At 37.8% G+C, this 22,069-nt stretch overlaps 1 protein-coding gene across 1 annotated transcript; it reads left to right on the top strand.

The window, feature by feature from the left end:
• Positions 1-20,213, top strand: LOC108987145 (mitochondrial inner membrane protein OXA1-like). Its single transcript, XM_018960010.2, has 10 exons — positions 1-254; positions 2,408-2,893; positions 4,001-4,091; positions 4,535-4,582; positions 5,136-5,185; positions 5,640-5,715; positions 5,817-5,948; positions 17,250-17,357; positions 18,816-18,870; positions 19,082-20,213. The coding sequence occupies exons 2-10, from the start codon at positions 2,418-2,420 to the stop codon at positions 19,339-19,341; spliced, it is 1,296 nt and encodes a 431-aa protein (XP_018815555.1). The 5' UTR covers positions 1-254; positions 2,408-2,417; the 3' UTR covers positions 19,342-20,213.
• Positions 20,214-22,069: the final 1,856 nt, after the last annotated feature.

The raw sequence follows: 22,069 nt of genomic DNA on the forward strand, positions 1-22,069 counted from the left end.
AGACTGGCTCGTAAAGAATGTGGCTGCCACTGGCTTCACGAGCGAGCTGTTATGGCCTGAAGGAAGAAGATGCGCTTGCTTGTTAAAGCCGCCTACATAGAAGGCAACCTGACGAATTGAACATTTAAACCCTACACCGCCATTGGTCTCCTCCAGTTCAGCTATTCATCAATCTCTTGGACCAGGCTACCCGTCGGAGCCTCAGAGGCCGACCAGACTTTATCCTCCTCTCTTTCTCCGGAGGTCACGTAAAGGTGAGATCTTTTTCCAAAATTTCCCAGTAGTAGTAATCTTTGCTTTGAGTTGCAGATTTTAACTCAGGGACTTGAACTTTGTTTCTTATTTAAAGCATTTCTTTGTATTCGTTTAGATAGTGGATCATTTCTTTGACTAAGCTTATGCATATGGAGTCGGTTTTATGGATATGGATTAATTTCGTGTTTTGTTTGGCAGTAATATGTGTAAGCAACCGTGGTTATTCAGGATTTCAGGCTGAATCCGAGCTTTACTTTCCATTAAATAGAGTTCGGGTTTTGCTAGGGTTGAAAAATCTTGGTCGGTCTACCCATGGTTATACTCTGATCTTTATTGAATTCCATCTCGAACTTTAATAGCCAAGTTTAGTGTTGCATTCTGTTAAGTTTGTTATACTCTTCTCCGAGAGAGTATAAACCCTTTTTTTTTTTTAATGTCGGGGAAGCTCTCAAGGCAGGGCCTTCAGACTCACTCCTGCAGAGTAAACTCCGGTCCCGTGCACTACACCCTCGGAAGTTTTCTTTCACGGAACTGATTAAATCGCTGACTTTTCACTAAGGAGTGCGACCCATAGAGATTGTTTGCATCCAAGAGGATTTGAACCTTGGACCTGGGGGAGCATACCCCAAAGCCCAAGGCCTTTACCACTTGAGCCAACTCCTAGGGTTGAGTATAAACATTTAGAGAGTTTTGGGGCTGCAATGGCTTGGTGTGCGGTTCCATTATTTCCCTCTAGAATATATACGTGTGTGTGTTTGTATGGGATTTGCTTGCTTGGTGTGTGGTTCCATTATTTCCCTCTAGAATATACGTGTCAAAATTTTATTTGAGTGTGTAAAAGCCCCTTATTCACAACGTCTGGCCCCTAGCCTCTCCCCAGGGATTAACTTTGAATCAGACGCGGTGAATAAGGGGCTTTTATACCCTCCAATGAAATTTTGACATGTATGCATTCTAATAGGGGAATAATGGAACCCCACACTAGGCAAGTAAATCCCATTCTCTCTTTCTCCCGTCTCTCTTTCCCCCGTCTCTCTCTCTCTCTGTCTCCCCTCTCCCTGTTTGCTTGGTCGTGCTCTCTCTCTCTCTCTGATGGACAGCCCTTGAACTTGACCAAACGAAATGAGATGGCATCACATCGGAGGACATGAACCAAAAACACAACCCTGTTTCTTTCACAATCAAAACACAACCCTGCAAAACAAGCAAAATGCCTCATCAAGAGAACCACAAAGGTTCAACTTTTTAGTGAGAATTTGACAACTCCATTACCAATTTCCCAGAGCCTTCAAAATTAATGCGCTAAAAACTGATTGAAACCTCATTTGAACCAAAGCTTTAACAGAACTAGCAATTCAGATACGTACTCAAGATATTTTCGAGTGAACAACCACATATATCATTAAAAAAACCCTTATTTTCTACAAAACCTAACCTGGGGAGAGTAAAACGAAGCCACAATATCAGAAACACTTCAGTTAGAGAAAAGGGAAATGACCCAGATTGTAAAAATGAACAAAAAGCCATGGGACTTTATATCCAACTTGTCACACAACCAGATTTGTTGCACTGCTGCTATTCAATGCATAGATATATAGATATCAATTTCTGCATTCCAACAACATTTTCAAGTTCAAAAACTTCCAATAGACATTTAGAGAGTTTCGGGCCTGTGATGGCTTGTGGGAGAGAGAGAGAGAGAGAGAGAGAGAGACTAAGCAGTGAGAAGGGGGGGGGGGGGGAGAGAAGGAGAGAGAGTGACGGGGGTGTGCGTGTTTGTATGGGATTTGCTTGCCTGGTGTGCGGTTCCATTATTTCCCTCTAGAATACATACGTGTCAAATTTTATTGGAGTGTGTAAAAGCCCCTTATTCACAGCGTCCGGCCTAGCCTCTCCCCTTTCTTCTATGCTTTATTAAGAAGAGTCAAGTGATTTTTCTTTGCTGTTCAGATGTTTCTAGGGTTTAAGAATTTCGTTCCCATTGTAATAGTCCAGTCTTTGTAGACTTATATCTTGATCTTAATAGCCAAATATAATCGCTACATGTGTAAAATTTTCATACGTTTCTTTTAATGTTTTATCAGGCAGTGATTTCTTCCCTGATTCCTTCCCACTATTCTCTAAGATGTTTTTCATTGACATTTATTTTCAGAATATCGTGAATGGCTTATATGCGTAGTCTGTCCACAAGAGCAACCCTTTTTGCTCGAAGATGCCATCCATCTTTTACTTATGTTCTCCATGATGATGATCGAAAACATTACACAAGTGTTGAAGATTTGTCTCCCCAAAGAATTGATAATTTTGTTCAGAGGAGGTCATTCGGAAGTAGTAGCTTCAACAAGTTGGCTGGGTTTGTTCCCTTTCTCCCAGATAGAGGATGTTCCCATGTTCTTCTTCCGTCGAGCTTCGGCCCCCCATTTCACAGGTATATGTCAACGACTGTTGGTGATGGGTCAGAAAAAATTGAAATAATGAGTGATGTTGCTGGTGTTTTGACGGATACAACCGTAGAAGCAGTTGCTTCCCAGGCCTCTGCAGTGAATGAAGTTGCCATTGCTGCTGCTGATTCTTTCTTGCCTGTTCAGGCTTTGCAATACCTCATAGATGCTGTACATTCTTTTACCGGCTTGAACTGGTGAGTATCCGTTTGCAATCTTTTTATTATTATTATTTTTTATGATCTATTTTGTAGCACTATGGTTTTGTAAGCTTGGATGCTCAGATATACAGATATTCTGGAACATTGTTTATATAGTGTAGGTTCTAAAGAATGCACTAGGAATTACCCACTGTTAAAGAGATGATGCACAAAGAATAAAAAATGGACTTCAAGGATATTTAATGATTAAACTATTTACCCTTGCATGAATCACCTTAACAATACAAAAACTCCGACATTCAAAATCTGAAACTTTTACCTTTCACTTCTTTAGGTTTCTAGAGGCTGAATTTAGTATTGGCATAAAGCTGATGTTGCACGAGCACTAACAATATCTGCCGGAAAATAGCTACTGTCATGGAATAAGTGACAAGAGGAGGAGATTATACTGTTCATTGTATTTGAATTCAAAGATTCTTATTGCCAGCTCTTTTGGATGGTTTGATTATGGACAGAGTCGAACGGAAGGATTGGTGGGAACTCACCATTTGGTTGTTTACGATTTTTTTTAAGGAAAGGAAATGGTGGTGTGTAACCCCTTATTCCATTCCTTCACCTCATATATTCCTCCCACCTTGAGCAGAATCTAGAATTTTCTTTATTAAACGAGTAAAAAGGTCCGTTTTACCCTCTAAATTCCATTCCATATGTTCTGTGTACCTGGGGTAAGCCTTTTGCATTTTCTAAACAAAAAGTTATATTCTATAAATTCAAGTTCATTCCCTCTTAAGTCAGCGTATCCTTTCCTTCCTTTACAAACTCCAAAACACACCGTAAAGTAAAGGGGAGGATTAGCTCAATTTGTATTTGATAATGATGGTTTAGTTGGTAGCAACCATATTACTAGTTGTCATAAGAAATGGCAGAGAACTATTTGTTGTTGCAGTGCAAGGCTTTAAGTTACTACTAGCAAATTATTACTGTTATATATTTAGTAAACAATGGATTAGAGAGATGATTTTTTATCCTTAGTTTTTAAGAATACACCATTTTTAAGTTTACACCACCACAAAGTTTTGATGATATTCAATGTTAAAAATGGAAAATTAACTATTTTATTTCACTTTTTCTTCCTCCTTTCAGGTGGGCTTCCATAGCTTTAACAACTCTTTTGATTCGAGGGGCAACACTTCCACTTTTGATAAATCAACTTAAAGCTACTGCAAAACTTACTGTATGTGGCCTGAATTATTAGTTACTGCAGCACAATTTTGCTGGTTCATTCACATCATTTTCTTATATTCTTGCTGACAATCTGATGCACTTCTATCTACTCAACCCTATGAGCAGTTTTTTTAATTGATTTGTAAGAGGCTTTGCTAATTCTTAAGCAGATTTTTTGATAATTTATAATAGTCTTTGCCAATTCTTAGATGTGCCTGTTACATACACTGTTGACTCACCACTTCTACAATGTAGTTTCTTCTTATCTTTTTGCATATCTATAATTCTCTTTATTGACATTGTGTGGAAGGATCTATTTTTTGTGCCACAAAACTAAATAAATGTACACAGTAATTTTTTTTCTTTTATGAAGCACCATTTTATCACAAAGCATCCATCAATTTTTTTGTATACAGTGGCGAGGCATCATTAATGTTCATGCATGTTCTGCAGCTCTTGAGGCCGCACTTGGAGGAATTAAAGCAGCAGATGCAGGATAAGGTACTCTTACCTGATTAGTATTTGTGTCATGGTATTTCTTTTCTAATTTCTGACTACTTGTAGTAATTTTGTTGTCAAATTACCCACAAGTCTTGTGTCAGCTTCCTAGGACAAGGTGAATGTTAATACTTGTTAATCACAGCCCGTAGTTGATGTCTTATTGGTGCATATGGTCAACTTGTTAGCACATGCAAAGTTCCACAAATAAAGTGTGATTAGTTAGCTCAAGTTTCCTATATAAGTTAAATCTACAAAGGATATAGAATGCGGCTTAAAATAGCCTGTCACCAGTCCCCCACACCTATAGACTTCATGCTTGAATACATCTCTATACTGCTGGAAAGTTCATTTCATTTTGGGCATATCTGTGTGCTGAGAAATATTCAGTTACACTCTTGAACCAATAGAGGTCCCCAGTCAGCTTAAGGATCTCCTTGTGCTGATATAGACTGAGTTTGCGATAGACTTGTATCTACCAGGGATATGAATGCAATAGGAAGGTAGATACTTACAAAAATGACTCGCCTAGCATGTGAACATTCTCTTATTTCAGGGTATGGAGCCAGCTGAAGGTCAACAACAAATGCAGAAGCTTTTTAAGGAGTAAGCTACTTTTCCATGACCTTTAAGAGGAACCCATGGCAATTAAGTTATTGGATTTCATACTCGTTTTTATTTTTATGTCCACACAATATGTGATGCTGATAATATTACTTACTAGTTTAAATGATAAAATGCATGAATGTGCCCCATATGCTGTGATTGTCATCATTCAAGTCAATTACTTGGTAGTTTGTTGTGAAGCTTATTCATGGATTCGCATTAAAGGGCCTTTTCAGTGATTTCCAGACCATTAAGAAGCTATTAAAATTTTGAGAATTGCCCCCGGCTATTTTCTGCCAATACAAATGGTTTATTGACCGAAGTTTGATAACCTTTTGTGCAATATTCTCATTTCGATTACAAGCCTGTAGCTGCGTGCTAACCTTCAATTCTCTTCTATATGCCCTCTGTTTTCTTCATATCTTCATTTTGTCATCGTGATTCGACTCTGCAGATACGGTGTAAGCCCATTTACTCCCTTGAAAGGATTTTTTATACAAGGCCCTGTCTTCATCAGTTTTTTCCTCGCAGTAAGATAAAATTCTTTGGCCAGAGTATCTTGCAATTTTTTTTTATTTTTTAATCTTAGATATGAATATCTATATATGTCTGATAAAATTTTCTTTGGCAGATTTCAAATATGGCAGAAAAGGTGCCATCATTCAAAGGTGGTGGAGCCTACTGGTTTGTTGATCTCACCACTCCAGATAGTTTGTACATTTTGCCTCTTTTGACAGCAGTGACATTCTTAGTAACTGTGGAGGTAGGTACCTGCTTTGTTTAATTAATTGTTCATTTGAGCTTTTCTTTATGCTTAAAGAAGGGCCAATGAGGGATTGCAAATTACAATGATGAACTTGACTTGTGTATTTGTTGAACACTATCTTTGTGCTTCCTTCATATCATAAGGGTGATGAACTTATTTGATCTAGATAAGGTTGCACTAGCATATATTCAAATCCATGATATCTGAACCTAGGCTGTTGGAAAGCCTGTTTTTTAAAATAAAAGTTAAAAGTGCCTTTGAATCTGGAAAACGAACACATTCAAGGATTGTTGATAGGTGGCATATAGTGTCCAGTACATTGTAGTTGAACCTAGAACCAAGTTGACTTTACCAGGTTGAAAAGGGCTCAATGTCTATGCCCGTATCACAGATTTGTGGGAGGCCTGTTGCGCCTGGGCCCATGGACCCAGGGACCCATTTCCATCAGCCAGAGGAGCCACCTACCTATGCACTGGTAACTCCTGTCTCCGATTCCGGCAGCACCAACGTTGGCCAATCTTTGTCGGTACCAACAGAGCCTGTGCAAATCTGCACTCTGGTGCCTACGGAGCACATGGGTGGGTCATCAGATCTCGGGGTGGCACAGACTTTGGCGCCGATGCTATTTGGGCTGCCTCATGTCACCATGGCAATGAAGGCTATGGTCCCGGCATCGGAGAAGGCTACAACACCGAGCTTTGCAGATGAGGTGACAAAGTCGGCGAAGTCTTGGAGCACTGCGGGAAGCCACATAAACAACTTACGGAACCTTCTGAGTTGGTAGCCAACTGTCGTTCCTCGTCATCTACTGTTCTGACGCCGGGGAAAAAAAATTCAGCCAAGAAACAACTATATGTTGTTACTGGAAGTGCAGAATCAGTGGGTGAATGGGGGAGGCTGAATTGGTTGGTGCACTGGTTTTGTTTGAGGCTAATAAGGACGGGGGGGGAAGAATCTATTCCTCTAAACTCATTTCAGCCCAATGTGTCAGATTTGGTTATCTAGAAAGCTATGGAAATTAAGCATTGTGTAGGGATTACATGCAAGGGTTTTGAAGCTGAATTTATGGCCTTACTTACAACCATAGAGGCCGAGAATGCACAATCCAAATCCAATCTATCCCTTAATTTGGCTAAAACAGGGGAAAGAGAACTCAAGAGGCTTATGTGAGCAATGAAAGATGATGGTGGAGAGAAGAGCTCTAACTAGGGTAAGATGGTTGCTCTATGAAGCCAAAAATAATATCATGGAACGTAAGGGGGCTGTATGAACATAATAAGCGGCTCCACGTTAGAAACTTAGATTGCCAATGGAAGGGGGATATTATTTGTTTACAGGAGACCAAGTTGGAAGTTATTACAAGACAACTAGTCTGCAGTTTATGGAGAGGGCAACATGTCGGGTGGTCATACTTGCCATCTAAAGGAGCATCTGGGGGAGTCCTAATTATGTTTGATAAAAGGGTGGAGAAATGTGTGGGTGACTTTACTGTGGCATGCTCTTTTGTGAACTTAGAAGATGGCTTCCAATGGGCATTCGCTAGAGTTTATGGCCCAAATATTAATTCGGAGAGAAAGGTATTGTGGGAGAATTGATGGGACTTCTTAGTTGGCGGGAGCTACCAAGTTGCATAGGGGGTGACTTTAACATAACTCCCTTTCCAAGCGAAAGTTCGGCTGTATCCCACATCACTCCTGCCATGAGGGAGTTTTCTGATTTCATTTCAGAAGAGGAGCTTATGGACATTCCATTAACAGGAGGCAAGTTTACTTGGTCTAACAATCAAGAATTCTCGTCTTGGTCGAGGATTGATAGATTTTTGTTAACTCCAGAATGAGAGTTACACTTTCCGAATGTAGCTCAAAGAAGATTATCCTGTTTACGTTCTAATCACTTCCCATCATTTTAGATTGTGGAGGCATCCAAAGGAGTAGTAGGTATTTTAAATTTGAGAATATGTGGCTTAAAACTAACGGTTTTGTAGACAGGGTCAAACAATGGTGGACTTACAATTTCCAAGGCTCTCTAAGGTCTCGTTTGTTTTCGTAGATAAGATGAGATGAGTTGAGATTAAAGTTAAAAGTTGAATAAAATATTGTCAGAATATATTTTTTAATATTATTTTTGTTTTGAGATTTAAAAAAGTTGAATTGTTTATTTTATTTTGTGTGGGAATTTGAGAAAGTTGTAATGATTAGATGAGATGGGTTGAAAGAAGTTGTGAACAAACGAGGCCTAAGTTTAATTATGGTAAGAAAGTTGAAAGCACTGAGCAGGATCTGAAACAATGGAATGAACAAGTTTTTGGCAATGTGCTTCAGTAGAGGCACTCTAATTGAAGCGCTCTCTCTTGGAGGAGCTACAGGGTCTGAAGGGCGAAAAGGAGGCAAGAACACTCTGAATCTGAGAAAATTCGCAAGAGTCAGGTAGTCGCTGAACTTGAAAGAGTAAAATTGATGGAGGAGATTTCATGGAGACAAAAATTAAGGGTGCTTTGGCTCAATGAGGGAGATAAGTGTACGAAATTCTTCCATAGGATGATTTTCTTATAGGATGAACAATGCTATTGATATGCTGATGGTAGATGGGGCAGTTTCTTCGAATCAGATGGTCATCAAGAACCATATTGAGGTATTATCAACAACTCTTATCTGAACAACACAACTGGTGACCAAAAGTGGATGGTTTAACTTTTTCAGCAATAGATTAGCAAAGTGCAGGGTGGCTAGAGAGGTCATTTGCAGAAGAGGAAGTGTGCAAAATAATAAGAGGTATGGCTGGTGACAAGACTCTCGGTCTGGACAGGTTTACTATGGGGTTCTTCCAAGCTTGTTGGGAAGTGATTAAGGAAGATTTTATGTAGGTCTTTCATGATTTTCATACTAATGTTAGATTTGAAAAAGTCTTAATGCTACCTTCTTAGCACTCATTTACAAAAAGATGGGGTCTACGGATGTTAGAGACTATCGCCTCATTAGCCTTGTGAATGGAGTGTATAAGATTCTTTTCAAAGTGCTAACGAATAGATTCAGCTCGGTGGTGGAAAAGTTAATTTCAAAGCCACAAAATGCATTTGTCAAAGGTAGACAAATCCTCGATTCAGTACTTATTGCAAATGAAGTTTTGGATGGACGACTTACATCTAGAGAACCCAGGTTGCTTTGCAAATTAGACATATGGAGAAAAACTTTCCAATTCCAGCTAGCGTGGTGGTGTGGATTGAAAAACTTTATCGTGACTTCTTATGAAGTGGGATGGGAGATGAATTCAAGTTTCACCTAGTCAGTTGGGATAAGGTGTGCAGACCAATCCCTTCAGGTGGGTTGGGGATTAAGAATTTGAGAACCTTTAATCAGACACTACTTGGGAAATGGCTTTGGAGATACAATTTGAATCCGGAAGCCCTATGGAAATTAGTGGTTGATTGCAAATATGGTAGGTTATGTGGGGGTTGGTGTACTAGAGAGGGGAATGGGTCTTATGGGGTGGGGCTTTGGAAGCACATAAGACGTGGGTGGGGAGTGTTTATTTGTCATACTAAATTTATGGTGGGGGAAGGTACTCGATTAAAATTTTGGAGGAACATTTGGTGTGGGGAGGAGGCTCTAGCAGACGCTTTCCCATCCGTTTTCCGAGTGGCATGTGATCAAGAAGCCTCGATGGCGGATCTCATGACTCGTTTAGGGGACCAAGTCTAGTGGAATGTCACTTTTAGTAAAGCAGCTCAAGATTGAGAAATAAATAATTTTGAGGATTTTTTTAGCCGAGTATATTCGTTGAAGTTGTATGGTTTGTGCAAAGATAAGCTATGGTGGACGCCTGCAGGTAAGGGAACCTTCTCAATTTGTTCCCTCTATAAGTTGCTTACTTTGCTCCCAAACTCTCATTTCCCTTTGAAAAGATTGTGGAGGAATAAGGCGCCTCTTAAAGCACTTTTTTTCACTATGACAACGGCCATGAGTAAGATTCTGACTATTGATAATCTGCGAAAGCGCTAAGTAATTATTCCAGAGTAGTGGTGTATATGCAAGAAAACTAGAGAGACAGTGGATCATTTTTTGTTACATTGTGATACAACTAGAGACTTATGGAGCGAAGTGTTCAGTCGGATAAGTATGTCTGCTACAGTGGTAGAGTTATTGGCTAGTTGGGTAATGCCAGGTGGTGCGCCACAAATCAAAGCTGTGTAGAAGATGGTTCTTATCTGCATCATGTGGAGTTTATGGCAAGAGTGTAACGAGCGGACATTTGAAGACAAGGAGCGGACAATAGAGGAACTTAGAGTTTTATTTTTTCGCACCTTATTTCTTTGGGCTATTGCTGTATATTTTAATGGCCTAAATGTACATGATTTCCTTGTTTCTTTTATAGCAAACTAGATAGGTTTTATCTCTTGTATACTTCATTGTCTACTTGGGCTTTGCCTATTCCTATTAATACTACCATTTACTTATAAAAAAAAAAAAAAAATTAGACATATGGAGAAAACATATGACCACGTCAACTAACAGTTCTTACTTTATTGACTTGCAAGATGTGGCCATGGGGGGAAATGATAGAAATCAATAGAATTTTGCATCTCTACAATTCGATTCTCTATTTTGGTGAATGGTTCACCAGTGGGTTTCTTCAACTTCTCTCATGGTTTGAGACAGGGGGATCCGCTCTCTTTTACTTTTTTTATTTGTCATGGAAGCTCTCAGTAAGATGATTGATGGCCTGTGAACGGCAGGCTACTTTATTGTTTTTTCGGTGGGGAATGGTGATCTTAACATTTCTCACCTGCTATTTGCCGATGTCACTCATCTTTTGTGGTGCACATCTCGGGCACATTCAATCCTTGAGGGCTTTACTCCTTTGTTTTGAAGTTGCATTGTGCTTGAGAATAGGCTTTGTTTGTTTTCACAATTCATCTTATTTCATCTAATCATTATAACTTTTTCAAATTCCTACACAAAATAAAATAAACAATTCAATTTTTTCAAATCCCAAAACAAAATAATATTAAAAAAATATATTCTAATAATATTTTATTCAACTTTTAACTTTAAACTCTACTCATATCATCTCATCTGTGAAAACAAATGATGCCTTAATCTTTCAAAGTTTGAATTAATGCCAGTGGGGGCTGTCCATGAAGCGGAGAATTTAGCTTCCTTCTTGGGTTGCAAGGTATCATCTTTGCCTTTGAAGTATCTTGGCTTACCATTAGGTGCTTCCTTTAAATCTGAAAGGATTTGGAATGGCGTGGTTGAAAAGGTGGAGCGCATATTAGCTTCTTGGAAGAGGTTATATTTGTTGAAAGGTGGTAGGTTGACTTTGATTAAAAATATTCTTTCAAACTTACCCACCTACTTTTTCCCCTGTTCCCACTCCCCACAAAGGTAGCTAACCGCATTGAGAAGTTACAAAAGGATTTCTTGTGGAGTGGATTGGGGGAAGATTTCAAATTTTATTTGGTTAATTGGTTAACTGTTTGTACTCCAATTTCTGGGAGAGGATTGGGAATTCGCCACTTGATGAAATTCAATCAAGCCCTATTGGGTAAATGATTGTAAAGGTACTAACATGAAAGGGGGGCCTTATGGAAGTTTGTTATAGATTCATAGTTTGGAGAGGCTTGGGGAGGATGGTGCTTGAATGAGGTACGAGGCACACATGAGGTGGGGTTGTGGAAATATATTATGAGTTATTGGGAGACATTGGTCAACTGTTATATATTATGAGATATTGTGGCGGGTGATGATTCTCGTGTCAGATTTTGATTTGACAAATGGTGTGGTAACCATAGCCTCCAAGACACATTCCCTACCATTTTTGAGCTCGCACAAGAAAAGGATGCACAAAAATAGCCGTGTGTGGGGCCGACGTCGATGAGGATGGGTTTGACGATGAGGTCTGGGGTATCGGAGGATGTGCCGACAGAGCACAGAGTTGCGAACTCGAGTATTTGCAGTGTCGAGAACGTCAAGTTGACGACGGAGATGGTACAAAAACTGCCGTATGAGGCGATTGGAGACTTTTGTGTCTCTTTGGCACCGTCTGTCAAGCCAGATCATGGTATGGGGACTTTGATAGGCGTGCCCTGTTTGGAGATGGATGCTTTTGCTTGGGTTTTGATGGGGGATTGTACTAGAAATGAATACGAAGTTGAGATGAGGACTTCTGTTAATTTTTTGGTATCCAGAGGTGATGATGATTGTTCTAGTGGCTTTGTTGCAGATTTAGACTTGCAGCTGGCTTTGATTGATAAAGATTGTGTCGAGAAAGAGGGAACAACTATAACCCCGTTGTGTTCACTCCTTCACAGCTCTAAACTTGGGAATTGCCCTTCAAACTGGGTTTTTAAAAAGGTAGAAGAATTACAGGCTATTTTTGGGGTGTCCTGCAAAGGCTATGAGGAACAATTTAAGGCCCTTGTTGTGGCTATTAAAGCTAATCGCTCAAAGTCAACCTCTAAGCAGGATAGGGAACTTAGAAGGCTAACTTGTTCCATTAACTATGATGTGAAGGAAGAGAGTGATGGAAGGGATAGATTGAGAGGGAGGGGCAATTTATGTTTACATGAAGCCTAAGATCATATCATGGAATGTACGGGGGCTCAATGATCGCAATAAATGCCTTCGTATCAAATCATTATTGCGGATGTGGAAGGGTGATGTGGTGTGCTTTCAAGAAACAAAGTTGCAACTTTTTGATAGAAGTATTGTGCGGAGCCTATGGGGATGCTCGTATGTGGGTTGGTCTTACTTGGCCTTTGAGGGTGCCTCAGGCGGAGTGTTACTTATGTGGGATAAAAGATTGGTTGAGGCGATTGAGGAGTGTATTGGAGATTTCTCTGTAGCAAATTTTTTTAGAAATATTGTTGATGGATGGGAATGGGCATTTGTAGGCACATATGGTCCTAATGTGGACAAGGTAGAAGAAGGCTGTGGGAGGAGTTGGCGGGCCTACATTTTGTATGGGATGTGCCGTGGTGTATGGGGGGTGATTTTAACATAACTCGCTTCCCTAGTGAGTGATCGGGGCATTATCGGAATTTTGTGGCTATGAAGGAGTTTCCAGAGTTCATCTTTGATCTGAAACTTATGGATCTTCCATTGGTAGGGGTGAGTATACTTGGTCAAATGGTCGGGTTTGGTCCAAATTGGATAGATTTCTTGTCTCTCCGTCTTGGGAAACCCACTTTCCGGAAGTATGTCAGAAACGGTTAGCTCGAGTCAACTCAGATTATTTTCCTATTATTCTAGATTGTGGGGGTATGAACAGGGGTCGCCAGTTTTTAAGTTTGAAAACATATGGCTTTTAGCGGATGAATTTGTAGAGATGGTGCGTGCCTGGTGGCCAGCATATCAATTTTTAGGCACTTCAAGTTTCATTCTTGCAAATAAGTTGAGGGTCTTGAAGAAAGACCTGAACAAGTAGAACTTGGAAGTTTTTGGTCACACTGACAATCAAAAGTCGACTCTGTTGGAGGAATTGCAGGAGATAGAGGGTAAGGAATTTTTGGGTGATATTTCGGAGAAGGTGTTATTGGTGAAGGCCACGGTGATGGAAAATTTGGAGATGATTTTGTTGTCGGAGGAGATTTTGTGGCGTAAAAAATTCAGGGCCCTTTAGTTGAAAGAAGGTGATAAGTGTATAAAGTATTTTCACAAAGTGGTTAATTCACATCGGCTTAACAACACTATCGAGTTGCTATATTCAGGTACTCAAGTCTTATCTTCTCCTTCCGAACTAGAAAATCACATTGTGCATTATTATGAGGCCCTTCTCAAGGAATCGGCTAGCTGAAGGCCGAAGCTTGATGCTTTGTCTTTCGAGGCAATTGATTCAAAGAGTGCAAGTGTTTTGGAGAGACCTTTTGATGAAGATGAGATTTAGAAGGTTATTTCTAGTATGGCTAAAGATAAAGCGTCGGGTCCAGATGATTTTTCAATGGATTTCTTTCAAACTTGTTGGGACATAGTGAAAGATGATGTTTTGCAAGTTTTTAGTGAATTTCACTCTTTCCAAAAAACATGGGGCTTTGATTATTGAGGATTTTCACCCGATAAGCCTGGTTAGTAGTGTGTATAAGATTATTTCAAAGGTTCTTGCTAATCGGTTAAGTCCTGTGTTGGAGCAGATCATTTCCAAGTCCCAGAACACCTTTATTTGTGAGAGACAAATTCTTGATTCGGTATTTATTGCAAATGAGTGCTTGGATCATAGATTGAGGGAGGGAGGTTCAGGTATCCTGTGCAAGCTTGACATGGAGAAGGCCAATGATCATGTGAATTGAGATTTTCTTTTATATCTGCTTGGGAGATGTGGTTTTGGTGATAGGTGGATTTTCTGGATAAGTTATTGTATTTCTACCGCCTAGTTCTCAGTTCTAGTTAACGGTACACCTACTGGGTTCTTTGATAGTTCGGGGGGCTTGCGACAAGGAGATCCACTATCTCCTCTGTTGTTTGTTATAGTTATGGAGGCTCTTAGCCGGATGGTACAGTCTACTGTTGGTGGAGGTTTCTTATCTGAGTTTCAGGTGGGTAATGGCACAGGTGGTTCCATCATCATCTCTCATCTTTTATTTGTAGATGATACTCTACTCTTTTGTGAAGCAAATAGCAACCAGATCCAAACTTTACGAGCACTGCTACTATGTTTTGAAGCAGTGTCTGGGCTCAAGGTGAATCTTGGTATGTCTGAGAGAGTTTCGGTGTATGCAATTTCTAATATTTTCAGTCTAGCTAGCCTCTTAGATAGCATGGTGTCCTCTCTACCAATGAAATACTTGGGTCTTCTTTTGGGAGCATCTTTTAAGGCTAGAGCTATATGAGATGGGGTGGTGGAGAAGATAGAGACTAGGTTGGCTGGGTGGAAACAGATGTATTTATCAAAAGGGATCGCCTCACTCTTATGAAGAGCACCCTTACTAATCTCTCCACATATTTTTTATATTTGTTTCTGATGCTTGCAGGGGTGGTGAACTGGATTAAAAAACTCTTTAGGGCGTTTTTTAGGGGGGGGTATGGAGGAGGAAAAGAAATTTTATCTGGTTAGATGGAAGACAGTTTGTGCTCCAATTGTGTATGGGGGGTTTGGAGTGAGTGATCTAAGAACTTTCAATAAAGCCTTACTGGGGAAATAGTTTTGGAGATATCATTCAGATGAGGGATCATTATGGAAAGAAATTATTAACGTTAGACATGGAGCTGCTTGGGGTGGTTGGTGCTCCAATGAAGTGCGAAGGGGGGGGGGGCATGGTGTGGGTTTATGGAAGTTTATAAGGTAGGGGTGACCTTGTTTTGAAAAACACATTTGGTTGATAATTGGAGAGGGTAATCGAATCAGTTTTTGACGGGATGTGTGGTGTGGAGAACATGCATTGGAAAAGGCTTTTCCGGCTCTCTATCGTATTGCAGCTAATAAGGAGGCTTCAGTGGCGGATATGATGCTTTTTTCCCATGGCGCTCACAAATTGAATGTACTTTTTAACGGAGACTTTCATGATTAGGAATTATCTAGTGTATCAGATTTTTTCAATCTTCTATATTCCATGGGGACTCCGACGGCTAAGCGCGACAAATTGAAGTGGAGATACAAGGATCATAAGAAATGCACGGTGAATGCGTATTATAAAATCTTGTCATCACAGGATCCTACTCTGTTTTCTTGGAAGAATATTTGGAGGTCGCGAGTGCCTTCTAAAGTTGCATTTTTTGTATGGAATGCTGCTCTTGGGAAGATCTTGACCACAGACAATTTGAGGAAGAGGTGATGTATTGTGATGGATTGGTGTTCCATGTGTAAAAAGCATAGAGAATCTATGGATCATCTCATATTGCACTAAGGTAACTAGGATGTTGTGAGATGAGATCTTTCAAAGGGTTGATATTGCTTGGGTTATGCCTTTAAGGGTGGTGGATTTGTTGGGGTGTTGGAGGAAGATGCAAGGCTGTCATCAAGTGGCAGCAGTGTGGAAGATGATTCTGTTGTGCATCATGTGGTGTATTTGGTCGGAACGGAATGCGCGATGTTTTGAAGATAAGGAACGCACTATGGCGGAACTGAAGAATTTTTTCTTTCACACTATAATGCTTTGGTTTTCTACTGTTTTACTAAATGGGAACAATGTTTATGATTTCCCAACTTTAATTTATTGCTCTTAGAATGCATTTAGGGGTCTTTATGTATACTTCATGTGTACAAGGGTTACGCCTACTTCATTCATATCAATAATATCTATCTCTTACTTATAAAAAAAAAAAAAAATGGATGCAGTGATTGTCGATCTTTTGGTCTTTTCCAATGGCTCCCCTCAATGAAATATTGATTTCATTAGGACAACCCAAGATTGGGAGTTAGAGACTATTACAGAGTTCTTTGCGGCATTGTATTCAGTAAGTATGACAGGGGACATCGGAGAAGAAAGGTAAGTTCATTGTTAGATCATTTTACCAAGTTCGAATGAGTCCTGGAATGATCATGTTTCTGTGGAAGAGTATATGGCAGACGAAAGTTCCTTCAAAAGCGGCTTTTTCCGTTTGGACAACATTATTGGACAAGATCCTTACCACAGATAACTTAAGGAAATGCCTGGTAATAGTGTTGGATTGGTGTTGTATGTGTAAGAAGCATGGGAAATTAGTAGATCATTTGCTTTTACACTACGAGGTGGCCAGGACCATGTGAGATGATTTTTCCATAAGAATCGGATTGTCATGGGTTATGCCTCTTAGATTGGTGGATTTTCTCGCAAGCTGGAGAGACCTTCACGGTAACTCACAAGTGGCGGCCATCTGGCAAATGGTACCTATATGTATGTGTTGGTGTATTTGGAGGGAGAGATGCTAGAAGCTTTGAAGATCGCAATAAAAGAACAGATGAGCTAAAAGTTTTTTTTTTTTAAGTCATTGTTCTTATGGGCGGGTTCTGTAGTTTGTAACGGATTAAGTGTCCATGGGTTTTGCTTATTTGTATGAATAAAATTTCTCGATTACCTGTTAATAAGTGTCTGTCCTACTCGTCACTTTCTTTTAAGCAATTATTCCATGAAGAAAAATCAAGTTTTAGGAAGTATTAATGTGTGAACTTATAGCTGAATCAACATAATTAAGTTTTGTCTTGTTTTGTTTCTTCCTTCTGGGTTGGCTACCCTAGTTGCTGCACTATTAACTTTTACAGCTTGTATCATTATTCTTGTTCTGCCCTTTTCTTTGCTATCATTTTTCTCATTTGTCTTTTTCTTTTTGGGAAGGGGAGGTTGTGCCTAACCGATTTGGAGTTAATTTATTTTTCACTGTTCCTCAGTGCAACATGCAAGAGGGTATGGAAGGAAATCCTGTTGCTGGCACCATGAAAAATGTTTCAAGGGGCATTGCCGTTCTTACAGTTCCATTTACCATGAGTTTTCCTAAGGTAATTCTCTATTGTTTAGTCGCTTTGGAGACATGTTATGGGAACTATTTGTTCACCTCTAATTGGAACATGAATTTCGAAATAAATGTTTGTCGTATAATGGCTGTTCCCAAAAATTGAATGCATGGTTTAGAGTTATGAATTCCAAAGCTTGTTTCAGTTGCTTGCATTATTGCATTTTTATCTCCATATAAAGCCAGTTGCCCCTACCTATAAAAAAATAAAATAAAATAAAGCCAGGTGTCCCTTTCTCGCAAAGGCATTGATAACATTCCCACTTAACTGTTAAAAAAAGCTGCTGGTACAACCTAGTGGTCAAAGGGCAGGCTGAAGATGAGTTGTGAACTCAGACATCTTGGGTTCAATTTCTCACTAGGAGTTTCCCTAGATTACCTAATGAGAAATGATAGTTGCAGTCATGAGTGCTCAAACGCCATACAATCACATTGAAAAAAGTGAATAAATATGGATCCCACATGAAAAAATTAATAATTTTTTAATAGTGGACCTCACTCTTTTTCAAAACGACTGCACGGCGCACTCCACGACTGCATATAGCATTACTCTTATTTAATATACAGTTCAGGTGGGTGGGATCGTGTATCCGGGCTCCAATGGTGGGCCCAGAGGGCTCGACCTTAGTGAGATTACATCCACAAAAAAATGTGTATGAAATTCTGAAAAGATTTTTAAATGCAACGTAGTTGTTTAGAAGGGACCTAGTTTACAGATAACGAGTGTACTCAAATTTTTGATGAGTTATGCTACAGCTACCGAAGAAGTAGCCCGAATCACTTCACCGAATAGTTCATTTCAGTTTTTTATTTTTGTTTTCTTTTTTTTCATGTATTTTTTTAATCATCATAAACATTTTAAAAAAAAAATAAAAAATTCACAACATCATTAAAAAATAATTTCTTAATCACTAAGTAAAAAACAAAAAAAATCATTTGGGACACTTTTTGGGTCCCGAATTCGGGACCCAAAGCATTTCTGATTATTAATTGTCCCTCCTAATTCCTATGGCATTTTGGCTCATGAAGGTCATCATCAAAGTGACTGTGAGGTGTCAGTTTACTTTATTAATTTTCCGGTGCTTGTAGGACTCGTTTGGATAGTGAGATGAGATGAGATTATTTTAGATGAGTTAAATAAAATATTATTAGAATATTATTTTTTAATATTATTTATGTTTTGAGATTTGAAAAAATTAAATTGTTTATTATATTTTATGTAGGAATATGAAAAAATTGTAATGATGAGATGAGATGAAACAATCTTTGAATCCAAACAAGGCCGTAGTGTCATCTTAATAGAAAGACTGATCAGTGTTGATGTATTTTCTTTCTTTCTTTTTTCTCATATTTTGATGGTTGTTTCGCCTTTTTAAGTGACATTATTAGTAGATTTACCGTATGGTTTGGTCAACTGATGGTACCTGTTTTAATAACACTGCAGGCAATATTTTGTTACTGGGTTACGTCCAATTTGTTTTCGCTTCTGTATGGGCTTGGTGAGTCCTTTCAGTTTCAATTTTAACTTCATTTTCACATTTTCCATCTGGGAATATGTGCAAAGCTTTTCGAGTCTTGTGCACATTTAGTTATGCAGCAATATACAACGATTTCAGCTGTGGAAGACTGGAAGTTGAATGAAATGATATTTTGATGTTATGAAATTTTCTGTTCATATTCACTAATGATGCAACTGTTTTGAGTTTTCAGCGCTTAAAAATCCCGGCGTGAAGAAATTCTTGGGTCTTCCTGAAATGCCTGTGGCGCAGCCACCTACTGCCCCACAACCTGCCTTCTCTGCGTTTTCAGCACTGCAACGTCCTACAGTGGTCAAACAGGAAGCCACCCCAATACCTCCTGAATCAGTAAAGCGCCCAGACCAGAGAATTTCTTCATCATCCCTTATCAGTCAAAGGCTTAGAAGTTTAGAGAAACAAGTAAAAGGAAGAAAGAAAACCAAGAAGAGGTGAGGAAAAAATTTCCATTGTTAGAATTTATGCAACCAAGATTATAACTAATGAGGTTTGATTGCTTTTAAAACGAGTGTAAAATTCAATTTTTGTTGGGATAAGGTTTAATACCTGAGAGAGAGCACACTATTAACAGTTTATTTAATAAACTAGATTACAGCTGAGTGTTTGTAATTTTCGCTAAATCAGTTGAAAATTTTGCTCAATGATCAATGTTTTTGGGGGTGAAAATATCTGTTAACTTTACTGGGCTTCCCTTTCAGTTTTGTGTTTGTAGTCTTGAATTGTTCTGTTGGTTTTGCCTTCGCTGAAACATGAGTTGAACTCGACCCAAGGTAGAAGAAGACAAAGCTCCCGAGGTTGACTTGAGGAAACTCATTGACCATGTCGAACACAGACTAAATAAATTTGCTTTGTTTCTGCTCGCACCAAAAAGAGAACAAAAATGAGAGAGGATAAGAGTGAAAGAAGAATCAGCTCCTCCGAGAATTCAATTGCCATTTGTTATTTTTCGGCCCGAGGAAAGGATAAAAGTATTTGGCAGTTGGAACTCAGCCATGAGCAAGTGTGGTGGTTGGCTGGCATTGCTCGAAACAGGCACTTTTGACTTTCGACACTGGGGAGAAAATTTGGCTTAAGCGAAGTTTGTTCGAATTGGTTTGATCCGAACAAACTTCAACATGAAACTCGAGGGAGAAAGTTTCTTTTTCAGGGGAGAAAATTTTCTCACGGATGATGTCTCAGGGGAGAAAATTTCTGTTTCCTTCGACATGAAACAAACTGTTCGGATTGTTTCGATCTAATTTGGCTCAAGCGAAGTTTGTTTATTAAATGAGTTGATCTTACACTTAAAAAATTATTATCACAGCTTGTATAAAGCTCAATTTCAATCAGATTCGAGTAACTTTATATGATTATTTTTTAACTTCAAAAAGAAAATGTCATAAAAGTATTCAAAAAGAAAAAAGAGAAAATCATAATTGTAAATGCCATGTGTTTGCATTATTATGCATATAATCATTAATATGTACACATAAATTATATAAATATGTTTAGAAAAACATAAAGTTGCTCAATAAAGTTATAGCATAAAATATAAGTAATTAGTGCGTGAATAAGTATGAATTTGATCAAAAGAATAAATAAATATTTATGAACATAAAAAAAAAATAAAGACATTTGTCTGCGATATATTCTAGACGAAAGATATTAATTGCTAGTGTGAATTGAAATATGAAAACGATAAAGTCGCGAATGTGTGTTTTTATGAATTTGTAATTTCCTTTTAAAATGTTTTTAAAAATGCTTTAAAAAGGAAAAAAAAAAATTGCAAAATGCACCTGTCAGGAGAAGTCAGTGGACGTAGCAGCGTCCATTCAAAATAGGGCGATGCTACAGCCCCGCTGGTCTGTAGTATTATTTTATATATTTTTTATTTAAATAATTTTTTATATAAATTTTTAATATTTTAAAATATTTTAAAAAATAAAATAAATTTAAAATATTATTAAAAAAATACTTTTTTAATTATAAAGTAAAAAAATATATATTAAAAAATACTTTTTTAATCACGAAGTAAAATAAAAAATTATAAAAAATATTTTTTTATAATTTTTTATTTTACTTCATGATTAAGAAAATATTTTTTAATAATATTATGATTTTTTTAAATATTTAAAATGGACACACTACAGTTCCAGCTGGAGCTCCCGTTAGGTTTAGCATATACATATTTTTTTAATTTATTTTTTATATAGATTTTTTTTACACTTTTAAATATTTTTAAAAAATAAAATAAATTTAAAATATTATTAAAAAATACTTTTTTAATCAAAAAATAAAAAATAATTCCTTAATCACGAAGTAAAATAAATATTATTTTTTAATAATATTATAATTTTTATTTTATTTTTTAAAATATTTAAAATTATTAAAAATATCTATATAAATATCTATATCACGTAGCAGCGTCCATTGAAAATAAGCTAAAAACAGCAACCAGCAATTGCCGTGTGTCTACAGCAACTTTACTTCTAAGCTTTGAACCGTTGCTTTCTACCAATCAGAATGTTTCTACCAAATCGATAGCTGATTCATAAATTTTTGATGTGATCGTTTTTTTGTTCACTTCATTACTACTGACATAGACAGATACATATTAATATGATAACCACGCTTTTACTTTTCATAATATTGATAAAATATGTTACATAAATATCATTAATCGAGATTATCATTTGATCATTGAATTTGATTTTTTTTTAATTAATAAAGTGGTGTTATCACATTAAATGAAAGAAAGAAAACCATACGCATTTAATTATTTTTATAATTTTTTTATATAATTATGTTTTAAATTAAGAGTATTTACCAACATTTTATAAAAAAAAAATATTCTCAATTAAAAATTTAATCATATAAAAAAATGATAGAAACGATTGTAGTATACCATTCCAATGGGACTTTGAACTTTTCGGGAGCTTTGAATTCGTTGTTTGTTATGTCATATGCTAATTTGTGGGGTTGGCTGCGAGGAATGGAATGTGGTTATAAATGTGGAGATTGTAGATAGATAGGGATAGGCATAGTTGAAGGGGCAAACTCTTCAATGGCAGACCTTGAAAATTCATTCATTCCAATTTTAAAACCCGTGGGGCCCAATCAGGTTTTTCTTATTTCATTAGTTTTCTCCGACCCTTTCTTTTAAAGGAAAATAAATTGTGCACCA

Source organism: Juglans regia, chromosome 2, assembly GCF_001411555.2.
Source record: "Juglans regia cultivar Chandler chromosome 2, Walnut 2.0, whole genome shotgun sequence".
Classification (NCBI taxonomy): Eukaryota; Viridiplantae; Streptophyta; class Magnoliopsida; order Fagales; family Juglandaceae; genus Juglans; species Juglans regia.

Coding starts and splice junctions, on each gene's coding strand:
- LOC108987145 (XM_018960010.2), top strand. CDS start 2,418: ATGGCTTATATGCGTAGTCTGTCCACAAGAGCAACCCTTTTTGCTCGA. Junction 5,949..17,249: donor CATTCTTAGTAACTGTGGAG/GTAGGTACCTGC, acceptor ACTGTTCCTCAG/TGCAACATGCAAGAGGGTAT. Junction 18,871..19,081: donor TTCGCTTCTGTATGGGCTTG/GTGAGTCCTTTC, acceptor TTGAGTTTTCAG/CGCTTAAAAATCCCGGCGTG.